This window comes from Salvelinus alpinus, chromosome 22 (assembly GCF_045679555.1).
Source record: "Salvelinus alpinus chromosome 22, SLU_Salpinus.1, whole genome shotgun sequence".
Classification (NCBI taxonomy): Eukaryota; Metazoa; Chordata; class Actinopteri; order Salmoniformes; family Salmonidae; genus Salvelinus; species Salvelinus alpinus.
Window position 1 is genome coordinate 14,706,395 of NC_092107.1, and position 21,184 is coordinate 14,727,578.

Consider the following 21,184-nt stretch of genomic DNA (forward strand, 5'->3'; position numbering starts at 1 on the left):
ACCCAGTTAAATTCCCCTCTAAACTTACCTTTAACTTATGAGTGGTCGGGGTTGCCTCGACTTTGTCCACCAATCTTTATGAACAGAGCACATCCGTCACCTGTTTGTTCATTGATCGACCCGGTCCCTCAGCATCATCGTTGAGATTTATGGTCTTTCAAGGTCCACTCTGTCCCCAGTCGATGACATGCCCCGATCACCATCTGCTCACCCAATTCGTGGCCCTATCCTTGAACAGCGGCTCTCTCGTTGCTCTCACATCATCAGTCGCTGTTCACTGTGCTTCTCCTTTTTCCCATGCAGTGTGTAAATAAAGTTAATAGGCAGCCAACAATAGGCTATTAGTCGGCAGAGGTGGAAGTCAAGAGTGGTGCTGATGAATAACAAAAAATGTATTGGTCACATACACGTGGTTAGCAGATGTTATTGCGAGTGTAGCGAAATGCTTGTGCTTCTAGTTCTGACAGTGCAGCAATATCTAACATGTAATCTAACAATTCCATAACAACTACCTAATAAACACAAATCTAAGTAAAAGAATGGAATAAGAATATATAAATATTTGGATGTGCAAAGATAGAGCGGCATAGGCAAGATGCAATAAAATACAGTATATACATATGAGATCAGTGATGCAAGATATGTAAACATTATTAAATTTAGTAGTGATACATTTATTAAAGTGCCCAATGATTTCGAGTCTGTATGTAGGCAGCAGCCTCTCTGTGTTAGTGATGGCTGTTTAACAGTCTGATGACCTCGATAGAAGCCGTTTTTCAGTCCCAGCTTTGATGCACCTGTACTGACCTCGCCTTCTGGGTGGTAGCGGAGAGAACAGGCAGTGGCTCGGGTGGTTGTTGTCCTTGATAACTGAATAACAATCAACTTTATTATTGACTTGGTTTTCAAAAGTCAGCCAAATAACCACAATACAACAAAAAGATTAAAGTAAACACGAGAGGTCAATTCTTTAATGAGCAAAGGCAGAAAATTTAGAAATGGTAATGAGACGGATGTAAGTATTGCGTAATATTGGCCCTTTATTAAGCACTAGAATGTATATATTACATAGCAGTATGGAATGTTTGACCAAAAATGTGTTGCCAGAAAAAAAGGAAAACACAAAACTGAACTCCCTTTCTATATTTTTTTCATTTGGCCTAATGGAGAGAAAGTAGATTGGTGCTTTCCTGGTGTTGCTTCAAATGCTGCCATCTAGTGATGAATTTAATTAACATTCATGACTGAACGACGTATGAATGTCTGCAAACAATAACAATGGTACTTTGAAATAAAAATCTTAAAACGAGAGAGAGAGATGAACGCAGACTTTTTGTAGGCCTTCCCTGATGCTTCATGAGTGCATGGTCAACTGAAGCCACTGCGGAGAAAGCAAAACACAATAAGAGGTGTGGTTATTTAGGTTTAATTTCAGTGCATATATCCAGTCATTAATCTTAAAAATGGTCCCTAAACACACCGTTTAAATGCAGAGCAAATAGTGAAAACTAATTTACCTCCTGGATGTTGACTTTGATCCTTCCATTACCATCTTTGTCTAGAGTCTTGAAGGCTCCTGAAAATGCACAAAACACTATTACTGAAGGGTAATGAAAAGTAAATAGTCTGAAATCAAGAACATAATTAGCCTGAGCAGGGGAATGTTGAGGATTCACTTACGACACATGGCGTCCAGTCTGACCAGGCACCCAATGAAGTTGTCAAAGTCCATGTTGCCCTGTTCGTCACTGTACCTGCGGACAATCAACTGGAAGAGCTGGTCGTTGAGAGGGAAACCTGCACACGGACATAACAGGAGAGAGACACCAATGAGACCAAATACATATATGCAGGGGAAAAAGCTAGCTTTCATCAGCTGTTTGTTGTCACTGTTATGACGCTGTTATAAAGCCCTTATGATAAAGAAATATGCAATTCTATGTTCCGGTTGTCATGATTTCTAAGCCCACATGCAGATTTGAAGGCAGCGGACAGCTCTCGTGAGGAGATGATCCCTGAGCAGTCTGCATCATTTGATATGTAGATGCCCTGCAACAGAGCGGAAATAAGGTTACACCGAGAGGTCAAAGTTGGCAGCACCTTTTATTAAGAGTGTATTAACATGACATTTATAAACAACATTCTTACAGTAGTGGAGTAAGAGGACTATTGTAAGTTGTATGGGATGTTATATGAATGCCTTGCAAATACATGTAAATCATTTGTAGTTCAAGGCAAACGTTTCACAAAAATGCCCATGATTTAACACAATTGTTAATACAGTGCCGATTGTGAAAAATGGAACAAGAGAACTGAAACTCACCTGCCATTTCTTGATGTTGTTCCATAAAAACTTGAACTCATGGAAACCTAGCTTTCCTGTGCTGTCGCTCTGTGTGCTCAGGGTTAAGGTAAAACTTAATATCAACTACTCTGATAGTATAGTGTAGTATAGTTCTCCATCCTAATACAAACACTGATGTGGAAGGATACGTCCATGACAGCCACCATGCCCCTGCATGACTCGATGCTAAAGCCGTCAGTCTTCAGGTCACAACCTGAAATGAACACAGACAGACCACTGCTTCAATAGAACAACGTAAACCATTCCATGGAACCAGTCTTGTGCTTAGACTCCATTATGTGTGCAAGAGGAATCTAAATACAAGTAAAACGTGTGTGTGTGTGTGTGTGTGTGTGTGTGTGTGTGTGTGTGTGTGTGTGTGTGTGTGTGTGTGTGTGTGTGTGTGTACAGAGAGCACATAGATACAAAAAGGCATGCATAGACATGCTGTCAAACAAAAGGTACATGCACACAGAGGTATAAACACTATAAAAAGAATGCAATGACAAGTATACTGTAGACACAAGCACAGTGTTTGTGTAAGAATAGGACTCACATTTGCCAATGATCCTGTTGAGGATGTTCATCAGTTCAGTGGGGCTCACCTCCATGTCCTATAAAACACAGATAGATACACAATTAAATCTTCATACACTGTATATGCCTACATGTATTTGGGTCACAACTCAGCTCACAAAAGGACACTGAAACAACTTTTTTATTTATTTAACCTTTATTTAACTAGGCAAGTCAGTTAAGAACAAATTCTTATTTACAATGGCGGCCTAGGAACAGTGGGTTAACTGCCTTGTTGAGGGGCAGAACGACAGATTTTTATCATTTAGTAATAAATGATAGGTCATTTCCACAGGTGTTTTATGTGTACAATCATGGACCAAATACATAGTTCTCTGTGTATTTGTGTGTTTACGTGACATATCAGAACAACCAAAGTGATGGTAATAACTTCAAAACTTTGGCAGATACATTTGCAGCAGGTACAGTATGTCTTTAGGTTTCATTCCATATGCATCTTGTGTTCCCTCCCCTTTATGAGTAAGGCCTCAAAGAAGTCGGCTAGTCATCAATTTAAAAAGTCAACTTTTACCAGCTGACCGTACCGGTAGAACATGTATCCACCCCTATCTATGATTCACACAATCTACACCCCACCACCCACACAAAACTAACCAGGCAGGAGAGCCGCCCTGTCAGACAATGGTAGGAGGCACATAGAGGAGGAACCAGTCCCGCTTCCTGTCCGTGGAATAAACCAGGTTTGGGTTGTCATCAAAACTCCACCACTGCCTGATCCAACAACAGTGAATCATTGTGAGTATAGCTGTAGAGAAGGGGCTTGTCTGTGGAGCCCTGGGCTTAAATCACCATAACCAATGGGGTGGAATCAATGATTTAAGCCAACCGGAGCTCTTTACTGTACTCTTCCAAAATGCTTCTATTGGTTGGCAGCAGTGCATGACAGACAGCACATTTGAAGCCTCAACTTCACCATGTCTGGATAGATGGATGAATCACATTCTGAAGACTGGCTCCAGATGAAGCTGGGTGAATGGAAGGGTTTGGAATGCAAACAAGACTTAACTGGGATACAGGGTTTCCCTGATTGTGCCAGTGTACCATCAGCCAATAAATTAAATACCATCCATGCCATGGATATTTGGCTGTGCCTACTTCAAAAGATAATACACCACAAACAATACGGTAACTTCATTTCCACTGGTTGTTGTTCTGCACTCTATTACACTAAACCACTAACGGTGGGTTAATGTAAATTATTTTAACAACTGTGTGTTGTCCTTGTAGATATCCACATAATGAAACAGCCTCTTTAAAACTTTCAACAAGAGGCCTAATTATACAATGGCACACGTATAGCACTGTATTTGATGGCCAAAAGCCTGAGATGAATATGTCTCAATGACTCATAGTTAGAATCAAGCATGAGAGGCATTGTTGACTTGACTTATCTCCGCTCTTCTCTGAACAGGATAGGAAAGGACAGTAGGTTCAGAGGTGAATAGATATGAGAGTAGTAGGAGGGCATATGTTGAAAAACAATAAGTACTTACATCCCCAGCGAGTTGCTGGAACACCTTGCGAAACTGTCTCTCCTCGTCATTTTCATTCTGCTCCGCGTAGGCCAGAGGTCTGCGTGGTGGGGGCTAGGACACAAACACAGACCAAGTTCTGTTAGCACTAACACACATCCCTCTTCACTGCAGTCTGGCATGCAAGCCAACACACACCAAGAGCTGTGGCTAATTTGTTCAAAAGAGTAGTGTTTTACTTCTAAAATGTTCATAAGACTATGGATGCTCTGAACTTGTTATGAAAGAAAATAGGTGCTAAAGGTTTTACTCACAGGATCTGATGGCACAAACTGACTGGGGTCGATGTTGCTGTTGGAGAATACAAGGACCTATTTCTATTTAATAGAAACTGTGTGCAAAGTCATGAATGAAGTCAGTATGCTGACTGTGTGTGTGTGTGTGTGTGTGTGTGTGTGTGTGTGTGTGTGTGTGTGTGTGTGTGTGTGTGTGTGTGTGTGTGTGTGTGTGTCAAAAGGAGTTTTGTTAGTGCTAACAGAACCTGCTGTGCCTACCTCACAACATCCAGGATGCCACCAATGAGTTTTTTAGCCAGAAACATCTTGATGGGGGACAGCGGGGAAAATCTACAAAAGTCAAGAGAACAAAAATTATAAGAGTTCGATCATCAAACATCTGATCGATTAAACAAAAAGGCGACAACAGAGAAAGCAAGCTATAATACAGTATGTCCGGCTGAAATAAATGTGCTATGCGTTTTGGTGCTCCCTCTGAAAACTTTTCTCACTGGCCTGCATTGGCAAGCAGCACAAACATTATAACCTCTGCAGCAGATGTCAAAAGTAACCAAGAAGACAAAACAAACCAACGTGAAACAGTCAGATAAACGAATGAAGGAAATCTGATTGCCTTAAATTGAGAAGAATACTTACAGGGACCAAATGCTTCGCTGAAGTCGGCAGAGACTGACGTGATGGCACTCCTATTGGGTACAAAAAAACTATTTTGCAAGGAGTTATTTGTCAATGCATCAGAACTCCACACCCCTGCCCAGTAGAGAAGTGCGCACCATAGGGAGAGACAGGTCGGGAATGACTCTGGGTCCTATAACCCGTAGGGCGATGTCAAGAATGACTGTCATTTCCCTATTGATGATATTACGGATGAGACTTATTCTGAACATTTTAAGGACACTTTTATTATGTTTGATTCACATAGATTTAACATAATATGAAATGAGGGTACATCGGCCTAATGTTCAGTGCGTTAACTGATGCTGTTTTACAAACATTTTTCATGTAGGATTTCATGACATATTAAATGTTAGATAGAATGGAATTTTTCCATGCAATGTAGATGTCTGAAACGAGGGGAAACGTTTGAAAAAAAATCTACACTGTGCTTTTCCGTTTGGCGTCAACGGAAGACCGCCTACATGGTTATGTCAGACCAAGGACCGAATCAGGAAGCAGGAGCAGGAGCGAAGTTGTCGTGTGGCTGCTTCCTGGTACAAATGGCGAGCGCCATGAAAACAGGGTTATTGACATGGGACTTACCAAAAGTGCTATTCTTATTAATTTGTATTCACTTTACACGCCCGTTAAATGCAGTGTCAGAGCCGGGTAAATGGACCTTGAACGCCAACAGTGTAAGTTGTCTTGTGCGTATAGTATCATGCTATCAAAGCATTATCGGTAGCCTAGATACGCTATGATATCTTGTTAAGAACATTGTTTAGTTCAGCCAGATTAAACTATTTCAACAGTTGATATACTGTCGCAATCTTCCGAAGGAATTGAGACAACACTTGCCTCAGTTTTACGTACCATGCACCGTTCTGGCGATTACAACAATATAACATTGTAACCGCTTCCACTGTATTATAAACAATGTAACATTGTATCATTCTCACTTGATTAGGCCGGCCAAATTATCCGTATTATTTTACCTTATCGGTGTTAGTCAATATGGTGTTGTTTAGAACTAGTCAATACAAGTATTAATAAGTGATCCGATCCATTGATTCATAGACTACCTGCCCCTTGGCAAATATTACATATTGGCTCACCATCACGCCTACCTTCATATCTTAATAAACTATTCAGCTATTTTGTTCAGATCATTTAAAACCCAACAGGTTTTTTAATCAGAATATTGACTATCTAAATGTTGTCAATCTATTGCAGTACTCAGATGTTTGACATTTTGTCACCGCTTGTGTTACAGGAAACTACAAAGAAGCAGAGCTTTTTCCTTATCACCAAAACAATGTTTAACAATACTGGCATTCAGCTGAAATGTAAGTAGGCTATAATCTCTCTTATGTTCTGCAAGTTAGGATAAAACTCAGATATTTACTGAACCTTATAGAATATCATATTGCAGGAACATGATTACCCTTCCTCTGACTAGTATTGTAGGATGGTATTCTGTCAATGCAGGATATTTGTATGATAGCATTACTGTATACAATACGCTACTTTGTTGTGTATACAGTAAGAGCATGGGAAAACCTGTCGGAGGAGGTAGTAATAGCCTCTGGCCCTGACTCTGGCCCCCAGACAGGAACAGATCTGGAGAGAGCTCCAAGTTGTTTTCATAAGATGTGTCTACTGTTTCAGGGTTGACGGAACACTGTGAACCTCCAGTTAAACTCAACATCTCCTGGTACCTAAGGAGCTCCCGCTGCTTCGACGAGGTGTTCGGTCTCGACGTGAGTTCCTCTCTCTCGTTTAAAACTAACTGCACTCTGAATGGGCTATTTCAAGCTGGACTAACTGTACCTGTTGTATTCCATAAACTCTCCAGCTTTTCCTTTTTTCAGCTAGTTTCATGTTCTCAATTTAACAACCGGCAATAGTGTCTCGATAGGGGGGGCGCGGTGTCATTCATGTTTTATGATTTGTTTTATGACTGCATAGACAGTGTGGTTTGTGCAAATACTTATTAAGTTTATCATACCTGTGTGATTTACAGCCTCTGAAGGCAGGGAGCTACTTCAGGACGACAGATGTGAAACAGGAAGGAGGAAGTGGGTTCTATGTGTTCCACCAGTACCCTGCCATTGAGTGCAAACAGACCATGACCCACAGCGAGGTACAGTATGTGGCAATGGAGGGTCTCATAAGAAAGCGTGGTGGCACTTTATTTTACAGTACCTTACAGAAATATCCTGGCAATTACATGGTAACATTTTATTTACACAGTAAAGCCAGACTCTACAGCAATGCCACATAATGCAATATTCAGAGGTACACGGCTGGTTTTGTGAGATTAATAACACATTCATGACCTATGTATTACTTCTTTGTTTCTAAATAACAGCACTTCGCTAGTAGCTAACTTCCTATTAAATGGCAGGTAGAACCAGTGGAATCAGTACAGTGAAATAAAGTGCGGAAAAAGCATACTGCAAATACCACAACCTCATTATATGTTCCACCTCACTCTTTCATGTTGTCTTCCTGAGTTTGTTTGTTCACTAAAGTGTGACCTGAATATAGCAGCTTGTAACTGATCATTAGGAAGTGTTTGTAATTCTGAGTAAGTATGTTCGTATACAATGCAGCTCATGGCGAGGCTATATTATGGAGGTGTTCATGGCGTATCATTGTCTAATGGTTGCTACTCTGCTTTGTTTTCTGTAACAGTTCTCTCTCAAAAAATTTGAGGAGCCGACTAGGCTTACTGAGCCAGTTCATGAACAGGTCAGTGGGCTAAAGCAAGACAGGTTTCGCATACAAATAGAGCATGCAGGTGCATATAGTAAGACAGTAATTCACCAAGGTGTCATTTGAATGACTGTCTCTGTATCCCCCTGTTTTAGCCTGTCACTGACAAGGACCAAGCGACGAGGAAAAGGAGCAAGGAGGATCCAAAGGAGGTAAATCCACAATTCAAACACAATCTGATATCATAATCAAATATATACAAAATGTATGAAAATGTACTGTAGATGCATTTGAATAAGGCAAGTGGGTGCTGTGATTCCTCAGCCAAGCAAAAGGCCTCCATATCAGGGAAATCAGGTGAACCACTATATTTGATCTCTTTTAGGCACTTGCTGAGAAAAATGCCCCAGTCAAAGCAGAGGCAACTGTGGCCACAGGGAAAGCCCCAGCCCCCGCTGCAAAGAAAGAAGTGGTGAGTGTTTCCTTGTCCCTTAAGAGCCATGCCAGAATGAAGATATGTATGGCTTTCATACCTGTTGGCTAAACAAACTGTGTGCCTGGATATTGATACACTAACACACGTTCTTTCATTGTCTTTCTTCATTTCTTGTACCGCTGGGAAAACATTTGTTCAGCTAGCCATTTCCTAATGTTCTTTGACTCATCTGCCTGTTTCTCCATGACATAGAGATCCTATAATGTAACTCTATGCTCCTAAACTCACCAGCACCACTTTCAGGGATGCAAACTAGTCACCTTTCGGCGAATTTCGCAGTTTTGAATCCAAAATATGTGATTTACGTGGTTCGTGTAGATCCGATGATAAAAGTTTTTTGGAGGGGGTTGGATCACTACTGGCTGTAAGCGAACGAGTGATGCTCGTTTGGAGCAATACTGGCTGTATCCAAGGCTCAGCCAATCGTTCAAATAACAACAGAATGCAACGCAGCACCCGACTGAAGAAAAAAGAGACAACCAATTTGCTAGTTACAGCATCAGGGCACACTCTGGAAAGTCAGTTTGCAAGTTAGAGCAGCGCGTCCACTTCGTTATCGTTCAGGGGTAACTTTAGGTGAGAAGCCTGACCACGGAGACGGGGGTGAGAAGGTGATGAAGCTTACTTCATGAGCTGTAACTGAAACACAACTGGCATTTGGAAAGTTTGAGGCGAGGGAGAAAGTGTGGTGGAACACGTATTAACTTTAGCATTGTTAAGTATCTTGCTAGCTGGATCGAATTCTCCGTTAGCTAGCCAGAGAAATGTTGAGCAACATTAGCCAACTTATCTGATCAAAATTGAGTTTATGGTGTGAAAATGTGCTTGCTAATAAAGTCAGAAAACTAACGTTAGCTAGCTAACATTACAACATCAGATGAGCTAACATTAGTAACCTAACCAATTCGCTGTAGTATTAACTGGTATACGACTCCTTACCTTTCCTCAAGTTATAACGCGTTAGTTGCTTACTGGACCCTGGCATATGTGTGAAATGTCAGCTAGTAACTAGCTAACGAACTAACCACTATCTATTAACTAATGTTTTACCTCTACAGAATGTGGATACTTTTCAGAATGAGAGAATTAGGTGTAAATGAGGCGTTGCTTGTTAGACAAGTGGATTCAGGGATCAAGTGTAGTTGGAGCTGGGCCTGGCTTAAGCTGGATGCCACTATAGAGGTGAAAGGAACACCACACACTTTCCCTCTTTCTCATTTTTGCTGGCACATTGTAGAACAGATGTCCACAGGCAGAAAGTGTACAATGTAATAATATGCAGTGTAGCCCAAATATATTGTTTTTGTTGTGTTGAACATGACAGTAACGTGTGTGTGTGTGTGTTTGTGAGTGAGGGGGGATTCTACTTTTTTTTACTCAGTAAATCTCACTTTTGCACACATGTAGCCTTGTGCACTTGATCGATGTCTATAGTGGCCACTATAATAGAGCAAAAATAGAATGCCTGTTTGTTTAATTCTATTTCTACTTTAAGATATTTTTTCCCAAGTGTAATATTTATGTGTGCGGTCACAAGCGTTTTATTATAAAGGCTGTCATGGCTAACTGCAATATTAGTGTCTTGTTTTTCTCTGTACTTGAGTGTCATTTGCAGTAAAGTCTAGGCAACAAATAACATTGGATTGCTTTCTTTACATTTTTTAGCTGTGAGTTCGGTTCACATTAACCACTTAAAAAAAAACACACAGAGACTGATCATGTAGATCATAGTCTTTGTTGTTTAATTAGTTAAATCCAGCATTTCCCCCGAGCAGGGATTTGTTTGGCATGTTTCAGTGCAAAAAAAAAAGAAGTGTCACGTTTTTGGGCCCTCAGCAGTTTGCATCCCAGAACTTTGATGCAGTGGCCCAGACCTGGGATGATGGCCCTTACATGTTCATCGTACACATCCAAGAGATCAAGCAGAAGAGCAGCGCCACCACCGACTCTGTCCCAACACAGAACTGGAACATCCAACGTAAGGATCTCCACCACTCACATGAATCCTGAGTCCAATACATTAAAACTACATTAGCTAATAGGCTAATATTTCTGTTATGTTCTTCACCCCCTGCAGTGCAAGTCAGTATGAAAGGACCCCATGACTACATCTCAGCTTCGGAATGGCCTCTTATGATCGTAAGTCAATTCTGCCACGATAAGTTGTCTACATGGAAAACACTCTACATTACAGCTTCATTACATGTAGTATGATACATACACATAGCATCTAAGCTGTGTGCCTGTAGGACATAGCTTATCGGACAATACAGACTCTCTAGTTCCTTGCCAGCTCAACTAACTGTCCCTTTTGCAGTTCTACATGGTGATGTGTGTCATCTATGTGTTGCTGGGCCTTCTGTGGTTGGGCCTGTCAGCCTGCTACTGGAGAGAGCTGCTCAGGATCCAGTTCTGGATCGGCGGGGTCATCTTCCTGGGCATGCTGGAGAAGGCCGTGTACTACGCCGAGTTCCAGAGCATCCGCTACGACGGCCTCTCAGGTCAGGAGGCGGAGAGACACACCCGTACAGAAAAACCCATGTGGTTTTTCTGTACGGGTAGAAAAAAAACATTTGTCTGTACTGGGCTTTTTAAGGGAGTCTATGTGTGGTTTAAGTGCACATTTTTCATGGACACATCTAAGCACACATCTATGGTTCTCTAGCTAAATCCTCCTGGTGGGCATGGTTGGAATTGGGTAAGACGCAGTAGATCCTAGTGTGTTGCTAAAAGTGCTGTTGTACTCTGTTAATAAGCATTATTTGTGTTCTGTGTCTTCCCAACAGTCCAGGGGGCAGTAGTGTTTGCGGAGGTCCTATCAGCAGTGAAGAGGACCCTGGCCCGTGTGCTCGTCATCATCGCCAGTCTTGGTTATGGAATTGTCAAGTGAGTCAGTCCCTTCATAACAGGTCAAGAAGACAATGGAGAGTGTTAAACTCTATTGCCAATTTTCTCTCCGTCTCTCTTTCTCTCTCGCTGTCTATGTCTGTCTGTCTCTCGCTCTCTCTCTGCCTGCCTGTCTCTCTCGTTCTCTCTCCCTAGGCCAAGGCTTGGTGCGTTGTTACACAGGGTGGTTGGGGTGGGACTGCTCTACCTTATATTCTCCGTTGTCGAGGGAATCCTGAGGGTCAATTCGGTAAGTCTGGTCTCTCTACTTTCTGATCAATATGCTACCTCAGTATTCCCCCAAAATATATAGTCCACCTGCACTAGCTGTAACTAGACTCTTCAACCATGTTGGTAAGTTTTTGATATGGAGCTAAACCAAACAATGCCATGATGCCCTTTTGTTAAATATCTTCATCTTTGGTCAAAGGATGCCAGGAATCTTGTGTGTGTAGTAGTATTGTCATTCCACAGTCAGTGTTTGCCTGTCTTTCTCACAGGGTCAAGTGGGCAGTAGCAGACTACTGTGTGACATTGTTCTGGCGTTCACTGACTCGTGCGTTGTGTGGTGGATATCCTTTTGGAGTGGTCAGCCATTACCGGAGGCCGTCAGTCTGCCTGTCTGCCAGTCAGCTAGTTAGTCTAGTAGTCACTGTATGTAGTTAGTCTGTCAGTATTTTTTTTTCACAGACTATTTTTTCCCCCTCCTTTCTCTGGGCATGCTTGTATTGAGGTGTGTTTCTAAAGCTTACTCCGATATCCTCCTCCCTTTTACCAGTGTCTCTCATAGTTGATCATACCAGTTTTATTCCAACCCTCTTTGAGCGGCAGTTTGGTTCTACACCTTTTGGTGTTTATCTATCTGCATGGCTGCCTGAAGAGTATGTGATGGTGATCCCTCCCTCTGTCACTCCCTCCTTTCCTGCTGCCCCGCTGTGTGTTTTCAGGCTGAAGATGATGTGGTGCTGCTGGCTGCCACTCCTTTGGCTGTGCTCGACACTACCCTCTGCTGGTGGATATCCTGTACTGTACCTCTCTGCACAACTCTCCCCCTCTGCCTTCCTCTCCCAGCACTCTCACTTCTTGTAATCCCTGTGTGTGCCAGTGCCTTGGTGGTAGTTGGTGTTAACCCTTCTCCTATTTTCACCTGCCTTTTGTATCAAAGAAGGGAATAACCCAGAAGGGAATATTTCCAGAAAATATGCTCCGCCTCACAAAGACTAATTTAGACATCAGAGGGAGCCGTAGTCGCATGGATTAATTACATTTTTAATTACAGGGCCACTTATATCAAGGCTATCAATAACTTCATTTAGAAGAGCTCGGAGGCACTGCTGCCTTTTGACAAAATGCATTATTTTATTCTCACCAACGATCATTTTCTCCTGCAGTTTGACAGAACAGTATTTTAGTGGATTCAGTTAGTTAGCCAGAAAACCAGATAGTATAGTGATGACTAAGACCATACTATGTTTTCCAGCTGTGCTTAACCTGGCTATAGAGGGCAGAGGGGAGCTCAACTCCTCCTGAGTAATGAGATAATGGCTGACTACCCTCAGACACTTACACCCTTACAACCTGATTAGCTTGGGGTTAAGTTAGGGTATATCAGCTCAGTTGACAAGGTAGGCAAACTCTTCTGTGTTGGTTATGTTGACAGTCAATGGAAGAAGACTGGTATTATTGGGTAAACTGTTTCTGTTGAGAATTGTATTTCAAAGGTGGGCTGTTTGTTAGTGGGGTGTGTCCTGGGGTTATGTTGGAGTCCTTGACAGCCAATCACATCTTTATCAGCCTGGCCCAGACCATGAAGCTCCTTCGCCTCCGAAGAAACGTGGTCAAGCTCTCCTTGTATCGCCACTTTACCAACACCCTCATATTCGCCGTTATTGGTAAGGAGCTGTTTGCGGCTGTGCTACTGCAACCACTTAACAGAGACATTTCATGCATCATGTACTATACACCCTGGTGTGCCCATGATCACAAGCATTCACTAATATATTTGGCCTGTCACTGTTTTACTCTGCAGCCTCAGTCATTTTCATTATCTGGACGACAAAGACCTTCAAGTTTTCAAAGTGCCAGTCGGTGAGTAGTGTTTGTTTACTACGTTACTTAATAAGCCACGGGTGTCCGACCTACGGCCCGCATCCAGCCCGCGTAGTAATCAAACTAAATATACTTAAAAATGGCTAAAACCAACATCGAAACTGGGTAGAAAGGATAATGGACCTACATTCATAAAGTTTCTTGAGTTTGTCCAGCTCGCTAACAATCACTGAAATGAAAGCTAGACAGTCAGGGAGCATCGAAAAGGGTATTTTCTCGCACATTTTGACGGCGAGGAAATGGAACCAATTTTCTGTGCGGCCCTCTGGACCTCGTTGGTAGACCAAATCCTGTCCCCTTTAGCGAGTTCATGGCAAATCCGAGAGGCTAGCGTACATACACACAGTTGACCTCTAGTGAACTGGTATTTGGCATTCGGAAGATCATCTTTCTCTTCCTGTCTCTTATTCACTCTCTCTGCTTATCTCTCTAGGACTGGAAGGAGCTGTGGATAGAAGATGCCTTCTGGCGGTTCCTCTTCTCCACCATCCTTCTGGTCATCATGTTCCTGTGGAGGCCTTCGGCCAACAACCAGAGGTTAGAGGTCACAGCTAAACAGTTCAACAAATCAACACACGGCCAAAACATAAAATTGCACTCGTATGGAGAAATCCGATGTCCAAATCAACTGGAATGAATTGAGATGGAGTTGAGCCCAAGTGGACCATGTTGTCGAACGTTGCCAATAGGAATCCCATGAATAGAGCCAACGTGATTCCTCCTTCTGTATGTCCGAGAAGAATGTTTGTTCTACATAGAAATATGCTATCTGAACGTTCCAACAACGTTGTGTCCTGTTGATCATGCCCCTGATCTGTGATGTCATGTCCTGTTCCCCTTAGATATGCCTTCAGCCCCCTAGTGGACGATGAGAGTGACGACGAGGAAAAGGAACAGCTGATGACCGATACATTTGGTAAGGGTCACTGCTGTATTAGGCTGTTTTGGTATTTCACTCATAGGAACACAGTTGATACTGCGTATGGTTAATTGGAGGTGGAAATACAGTATCATACTCTATGGCTTGATACTTAGCTTGAGCTCTTTGGCCTAGTTGTGACACTTCCATAGTGTATTGATAGTCTATGGGATGAATGTACCTTGGTTCTCTCTCCCAGCAGCCATTTTGGATAGAACTCAATTTGACTCAGCAACAGTAATCTGGGATTCTGATCCTGTCTTAAATTTGTGTACTTCCAGAGGGGGTGAAGATGAGGGGTCTGAAGTCCGAGGCAAATGGAACAGCCAAGCCAAAAGTGGTAAGGGCCTTCTCCATACCACAGGGTACCACCCATGCTAAGAATATAGGATATAAACGACATTTTATGGCTCAGAGAAAGTTGTCTTGGTGATAGGAAATGCTTTTTTCCCCTCCCCCAGGATGAGGATCTGAAATGGGTCGAAGAGAATATCCCCTCTTCAATGGCAGATGTGTAAGTGCAAACAAATTGAAGTTGCAGAAATGTTAGTAACATTAACCATTATTGACAGTGATATTATAATCACTTTGACTAGAAATGTATTACAAGGTGGTTATTACATAGTAAGGACATTGGAACTCTCAAGTTATGAAATCTGTTTACCTTCTATGACGATGTGTGAAACAAGCACCGAAAGGATAGTTGATTTTCTGATGAGAAGACGTTGTAAATGAATCGAACGTGTTTTCCTTTCTGTCCCAGTGCACTCCCACCTCTACTGGACTCTGATGAGGTAAGACACAGTGTTATTCCTGGCGTGAACTGCAGGGGGTGCCAGCGCCATGCTTATTAAAGAGCAGTAGCTCGTCATGTTTACATCAGCCTGTTTATACCTCCACCCTGGTTTCTTTCTGGCTTGAACAATGAGAGGTTGCGGAAGGGTGGTGTTTTGGTGGAGCTTTTTCTGTCTTGCTTTTTCTTCACCCCCCCCACATCAAATAAGGCTAGAATTAGTGTCGATGCAAGGGATATTTTCCGATGATTATTATTTCATATTTTAGAGAAGATGACAAGATAACACTCATGTCCCTTTTGGAAAGTCATTCCAACTATGCCGTTATTTCCCCCACAGGAGACCATAACAACCAAATTTGAGATGTCCAAAATGGAATAGACGCAAGGGAGACGATGCGTACTGCAGACAGAGACAGTGCAGCACGTTGGACAACCCTACGTCTGTGTATGAAGGATATTGTTATCCCTTCCTTATGAGCTTTGTAAGCAGCGGTTGTAAATACGATGGGATAAACTATGACGTAATGAGCAGACTACTTTTCTTTCTTTTTTTGTATGCCTTTTTATTTATATTTTCATGGATATGTGTTTGAATTATTTTTTTCCCGAGATTCTTTACTACAAATGGTATCTTGCCTTTCACTGTTTACATAGCTAAAGTGCAGAATGTGATTTAAATGTGATTTCCGCAATGTTCTTTCTCCAATATGCAGTACAGTCATACACACACTCCCTTACAACTCTCCCCACACACACTCATTATTTTGATCTCTCTGACTGTCTGTCTGTCTATCTCTTTCTCTCTCACTGTTATACACACTCACTGCACTACAGTCCCCGGTTCACCCTTTTCTTTCGTTCTTCTACAAAAATGGTCATTAGTGACATCTCACTGTTCTGTTTCTCACACAGCAGCCTTTTAGTGACTGTTATCTAAGCGGGTGTAATTCTCCAGACATAGTCAATACACAGTGACTTGCCTGAGGGCAGAGCAACATCACTGCAGGACTGTTTTATGGTGTCTGTTCCCACTGATAACAACCAACTATCTGGTCAACACATCCAATAATGATGGTGTTTTTCTTACAGCTGCCACTTTGTATTAGTTGTTATATTGCCAAAAATACCTTTAAGTCATATTGTGAGCTTTTGTTTGTTAATAAATGAACCGCTAACACGCATACGAAAACAACAATATCACCTTTATTTGTCCTGATTGATTGATTTGCCATTTGGCAGAACAGGAATGTAATGACTATGTAATGATCCATGTCATGAACACCTTTAGGTGAATGAGGTCTACATTCCTTGGATGGCTGTGGCTTGTGGGTAACATCTCAATGATGCCACGCTGTATTTTGTCTGTCACTGCAGGTTATCATTTTATGCACATTCCGTGTATGTTTAGCTAGCCAATAACGTCACATAACATGTAGCTATTATCTTGGGATTAATATCTGTTTATAATATGCTCTGTCTGTCATCTCTCTAATAACTTAATCCCAGAGATTTAGTTTTGACAGAACAGTATGGTGGTGATTTCACGGATAGTGCTGTATCAAGTGCATTTACAGAACGGTAACAGACATGTCCCTCAACTGCCAGGGCAGTGACAGACTATAGCAGACATGACTTTCTGAAACAAGTAATTTACTCTGAGTGATCACATCACTTGACGCTATTCAATGTGAAATTGAAGTACTCCAGCTAATACATCATGTACAAATTACATTTACATTTAAGTCATTTAGCAGACGCTCTTATCCAGAGCGACTTACAAATCTGCTATTAGGTAAAAGGATGTAGGATTATCATAGAGATGAATGACCAATAGCATTTCCATAATGCCTTCCTAAGTATATATAAGCAGCCATTTATTGTACATCAACATTCTATGCATAAATAGCCTCCACAATTAAGGTTCTTTAGTTGTTCGTTTTTCATCTTTATTCTAGTTTTTGACAATTTGCTATGTGTGACATCATTGATCAACAAAACATATCAATACGGCAGATCAATCTGCGTTACAGTGAGAAGATGTGTTTAGAAAAACAAAACAATATTTTATGGTGGTTTATTCATGTACACAACAGTCTAAAAACATTAACACAGAAAGAGATTAGAACACATTACTTCATTAATCCACATTGGGGGGCAGTCTGTAGGGCAATCATTTCAAATGTGTTCTCGGGTGCACTTCGAAATATCTATTGACAAAACTACAAATAAAATGGCAATTGATATAAAACTAAGTCTTTTTTTTATTCTGGAATGAGAGATCATAGAGATTAACATTTGACAAGGATGTAACGTTTTCCTTTTTTTGACAATATAAAATCTCACTAGTAGAGGACAAGCAAAACATTTACATTGATAATGGAATGGTAAGCAAGAACTACGCTGATTGATGACTGAATTATTGCTTTGGAGTATTTTTTCATCTATATGGATAGCATCGCTCTCACCATGGTGAATTGTGGCGTAAACATGTGATTATTCCGGTTTTGGGGGGGAGGGAGGGAGGGGGGGGGGGGAATCAAAGCTCCTCGCTGAACGAATCCCATGCAGATCTAATCCTCTTTGTGTGTCGTCACACGTTTCCCGCCTTTTTTTCTGGTGAATGATAACAGAAAAGATTGAATATATTAAAATATATATTTAAATCATAACATTCAAAGAAAACGTTTAATTAGTAGCAGACAAGGTGCTGACAGATAATCTTAGGTTTTAAGTGTTAGCATTACTCAAGACTATTGGACACAGATTCACAGCATATTCTACTTACTCCATAGGGTAAATAACAACATTGTAGACATGGTCCCTGACTGAAAACTGTGAATCAAACATGTGAGGTAAAAACTACTTTAATCGATAAACTGGTACCTCAGGGAGAAAGGTGCTTAATCTTGTTCCTGGACAGCCCAAGTGACACTTTCTTTTTACTACTAATCCTTTGATTGACAAAACATTATTGATGTCAGTTGACCCGCTTTCCCTACAATATTGAAGAGGCCTTGTTATACACAGTGACCGTTCTATTGTGTGCTGTGACATGGATACCGATGAGTAATCCTTAAGTTCAGTGGTTCTTTTGCTGACTATTTACATGCGTCATGTTACCTACTGCAGCGTTGAGTGTCCTTAAAGGGATTTCAGCGTGTTGCATCAAAGTAGGTGAATGGATTTCAGTATCACATAACTACACTACGCTTCCACCTAAAGCTTCACCCAGCACCATAACTGGGGGGAACCCTGCTCAATGAGTAAAAGCTCAATGACGAAATCTGGGGTAATTCCCATTATTGGCAGAATGAGAACACGTTAGACCATTGTCCAGGAAGTTTGTCTCATTTTCTAACTGTTCAGTGGCCGCTGACATAACTGTCTGTATGATGGATGCAGCAGCCTCATAGAGCATCCTCTTCCGCGCTTCCTCTTGGTTATGTGGCTCAGCGTTGGTCTCCCCTGACTCAGAATGGGACCCTCCATTTTGAGAAGGTCCCTCCCCCCCGGCCTCTAACTCAAAGCTAGTCCCTAGTTCTAATTTGCCCTCTGTCATCATGTTAGCTCCATTTTGCTGGAGATCATCACCACAGTCTATTTCTGCTGCAAACTCACCGCTTTGGGCTACTGCAATTCCTGTGCCGAGGTTCAGGATCTTGGTGTCCATCGACGAGTTGGTGTTTTCTTGTTTGGCCTCGTCTGTTGGTCCGTCCTTTTTCAGGGTCGTTTCATGATTGTGTGTGGCGTCTTCTTCGGGCGTGCCGTTCGAGCAACCATTCTCACCGTTGGTTTTCACTTCTGCCGCAGGCTCTGCCGGTGCTGCGGGCTCAGCTGAGTTGGCCTTCTCTGGCTCAGGACCAGACGGTGTGCTCGTAGCGGGCTCCTTTGCCTCTCCATCGGCGACTGTGTGCTCATTGGCCACCTGAGCCTCTCCTTTGTCGTTGCTCTCGCCCTGAGCAGCGTCAGCTTCTCCCTGCTGACTGTCACACGTGCCAGCTGGGGCAGCCGCGTCCTCTGTGTCTTTCGCCTCCCCGTCTGCCGCCTGCTGACTGTCAGACGTGCCAGCTGGGGCAGCCGCGTCCTCTGTGTCCTTCGCCTCCCCATCTGCCGCCTCCTTACCCTCCTTCGGAGCGCCGTCTCCCTGGTCCACGCTGGTGCTCTTCCCCTTTCGCATGATGAAGTTTTTCAGCGAAACGGCGCGGTTGAAGTGTGTTCGCTTGGCCTTGGCCGACTTGGCCTGCTCTTTGCCTGCCTCTTCCGTCTGCTCGGCCGGTTCAGATGCAGCAGCACCTTCCTCCTCCCCGCTGGCAGCCACCATGTCTGCTGACCGCTTGGACTTGGGGATCACACGTTTCTTGAAGGAGGTCCAAATCTCATCTGCGTGTTGGTTCATTGATTTGTGTGGGGCGGCGGTGGCTCCCTTTTCCTCCTCTCCGTCTGTGTTTGTCTTCTCCTGTGTTTTTCCGTCTACCTGTGCCGTGGCTTCATCTGTTTCAGGCGCAGCCGCTTCATCGTTCTCTGTGGCATTTTCCTCACCTTCCGCCTTCTCACCCGTAGCGGCTGCTTTGCTGATGCCTACGACTGATGGGTCTCTTTTCAGCCCCTGGAATGTCCATGACCTTTTCAGTTTCCACCGTTTCTGGCCACTGGATTCTGAAGCCTTGGAGTCCAGTGTACTTGTGTCGCCAGGAGTGCCCCCAGACGCACCCTCGCTACCTTCAGCCTCCTTAGACTCTTCTGTGCTCTTCTTGTGACTCTTCTGGGCCATAAGCTTCTTAAAGGAATGCCAGCGTTTAATGTGTTTGGTCGCTGCACTGGAGGCAGGCTTCTCTGACCCTTCTGCTGCCGGGGCATCTTCCAGTTGATCCACTGTGGCATTGAGGGCCTCAGGGTCCTCTAACCTGTCCAAGGATTTGGATCGGACCTTCACCTGGTTCTCCGGAGCTTTCTCAATGGCCGGGTCCTCAGCCGCTGCCTCTGTGCCATTGGTTGCCGGCTCCTCTGCTTGGTCAGAGGCCTTTTTCTGCTCTGTGTTGCCCTCTCCATTAGCCTCCACAGCCTCTGTGCTCTGCTCCTTCTTCTTCTTCCCTCCCATGACTTTTCCCAGTCCACTCTTATTCAGGAAGGAAGAGAAAATATTCTCAGAGGCCTGTTTAGCTTTGCCATCGGCAGGCTGCTCTGTGCTCTGTTTGGTCTCTCCGGCAGGATGTGCCTCTTCGGGTGGAGACGTGACAGCCTCCGTGACAGCCTCCGTGACAGCCTCCATGACAGTCTCTGAGTTTGTGGGCTCCACCTCTGTTTTAGACTTGGTGGTGGTGCCATCTTCCTGTACAGGCGCTGAACATGCATCTGTCGCCGCCATATCCGCAAAAAGATGTCTGTGTCGTTATATCCCCTCTTTTTCTTCAGTAGTTCAGGTTAGTTCCTTTTGTGATTGAATGGACTGAGTTCATTGATCACGAGCTGACACGTGTGGCAGTATTCCCATTCAACTTCCCTTCGGAGAGGAGGGCCTCTGCATCATATTCTGTAGTGAGAATGAGGGCCACGAACCTGGTGGAAATGAAATGAGAAGGGATTAAATGTATAAATCAACAACACAGACAGTCCATTACTAAGTCTTGGATACTCCAGACAGAGCTGATGTAATACACAGTGCATCTCTACAACAGCAAAGGCCTGCTGAAATGGTTTTAAAGCCAATGCATCCAAGCACAAACCAACATAATGTAACGTGACAAATGCTATGTGAGGGGTGATGGCCATTTTGAAGAATGAGGAAATGACATGTGTGGCCCAGAGCAGTCATAGGGAAATAAACACATGGCATAACATGCTCCAGATAATCTCATGTTGCCACAAGGGTCTGACTCCTGTCACCTAGATGCTAG

The 21,184-nt window shown here is 43.0% G+C and overlaps 3 protein-coding genes across 5 annotated transcripts; 1 reads left to right on the plus strand and 2 right to left on the minus strand.

Moving 5' to 3' along the window:
* Positions 1 to 943: 943 nt before the first annotated feature.
* LOC139549086 (calpain small subunit 1-like) lies at positions 944 to 5,542 on the minus strand. The gene is made up of 11 exons (XM_071359204.1): positions 5,346 to 5,542; positions 4,968 to 5,039; positions 4,728 to 4,764; positions 4,435 to 4,527; positions 2,901 to 2,958; positions 2,494 to 2,558; positions 2,324 to 2,392; positions 1,971 to 2,049; positions 1,681 to 1,797; positions 1,518 to 1,576; positions 944 to 1,381 (listed from the first exon to the last, which is right to left on the minus strand). Exons 2-11 carry the CDS (start codon positions 5,012 to 5,014, stop codon positions 1,355 to 1,357), a joined length of 651 nt encoding a protein of 216 aa, XP_071215305.1. The 5' UTR covers positions 5,015 to 5,039; positions 5,346 to 5,542; the 3' UTR covers positions 944 to 1,354.
* A 310-nt stretch (positions 5,543 to 5,852) lies between these two features.
* LOC139549084 (transmembrane protein 87A) lies at positions 5,853 to 16,485 on the plus strand. 3 transcript variants are annotated; one of them, XM_071359202.1, is made up of 21 exons: positions 5,853 to 6,061; positions 6,640 to 6,712; positions 7,035 to 7,126; positions 7,390 to 7,509; positions 8,064 to 8,120; positions 8,240 to 8,296; positions 8,470 to 8,556; positions 10,417 to 10,558; positions 10,658 to 10,719; positions 10,898 to 11,081; positions 11,367 to 11,466; positions 11,623 to 11,716; positions 12,414 to 12,482; positions 13,250 to 13,358; positions 13,496 to 13,554; positions 14,009 to 14,112; positions 14,418 to 14,491; positions 14,776 to 14,834; positions 14,956 to 15,008; positions 15,258 to 15,288; positions 15,628 to 16,485. In XM_071359202.1, the coding sequence occupies exons 1-21, from the start codon at positions 5,855 to 5,857 to the stop codon at positions 15,667 to 15,669; spliced, it is 1,875 nt and encodes a 624-aa protein (XP_071215303.1). In that variant the 5' UTR covers positions 5,853 to 5,854; the 3' UTR covers positions 15,670 to 16,485. The 3 variants fall into 3 exon arrangements, with proteins under 3 accessions (XP_071215303.1, XP_071215302.1, XP_071215301.1); XM_071359201.1 differs by lacking the exon at positions 12,414 to 12,482 and adding an exon at positions 11,967 to 12,038 and having other exon boundaries at positions 5,854 to 6,061; positions 10,420 to 10,558; XM_071359200.1 differs by lacking the exon at positions 12,414 to 12,482 and adding an exon at positions 11,967 to 12,038 and having other exon boundaries at positions 5,855 to 6,061.
* A 1,289-nt stretch (positions 16,486 to 17,774) lies between these two features.
* Positions 17,775 to 20,770, minus strand: LOC139549085 (A-kinase anchor protein 12-like). Its single transcript, XM_071359203.1, has 2 exons — positions 18,909 to 20,770; positions 17,775 to 17,903 (listed from the first exon to the last, which is right to left on the minus strand). The coding sequence occupies exons 1-2, from the start codon at positions 20,653 to 20,655 to the stop codon at positions 17,881 to 17,883; spliced, it is 1,770 nt and encodes a 589-aa protein (XP_071215304.1). The 5' UTR covers positions 20,656 to 20,770; the 3' UTR covers positions 17,775 to 17,880.
* Positions 20,771 to 21,184: the final 414 nt, after the last annotated feature.

Coding starts and splice junctions, on each gene's coding strand:
- LOC139549086 (XM_071359204.1), bottom strand. CDS start 5,014: ATGTTTCTGGCTAAAAAACTCATTGGTGGCATCCTGGATGTTGTGAG. Junction 2,959..4,434: donor TCCAGCAACTCGCTGGGGAT/GTAAGTACTTAT, acceptor TGTGTTTTATAG/GACATGGAGGTGAGCCCCAC. Junction 2,559..2,900: donor CAACAGGATCATTGGCAAAT/GTGAGTCCTATT, acceptor TGTTCATTTCAG/GTTGTGACCTGAAGACTGAC.
- LOC139549084 (XM_071359200.1), top strand. CDS start 5,855: ATGTCAGACCAAGGACCGAATCAGGAAGCAGGAGCAGGAGCGAAGTTG. Junction 10,559..10,657: donor ACAGAACTGGAACATCCAAC/GTAAGGATCTCC, acceptor CACCCCCTGCAG/TGCAAGTCAGTATGAAAGGA. Junction 12,039..13,249: donor ACTCGTGCGTTGTGTGGTGG/ATATCCTTTTGG, acceptor ACAGCCAATCAC/ATCTTTATCAGCCTGGCCCA.
- LOC139549085 (XM_071359203.1), bottom strand. CDS start 20,655: ATGGCGGCGACAGATGCATGTTCAGCGCCTGTACAGGAAGATGGCACC. Junction 17,904..18,908: donor AATTGCAGTAGCCCAAAGCG/GTGAGTTTGCAG, acceptor ATCATTCACCAG/AAAAAAAGGCGGGAAACGTG.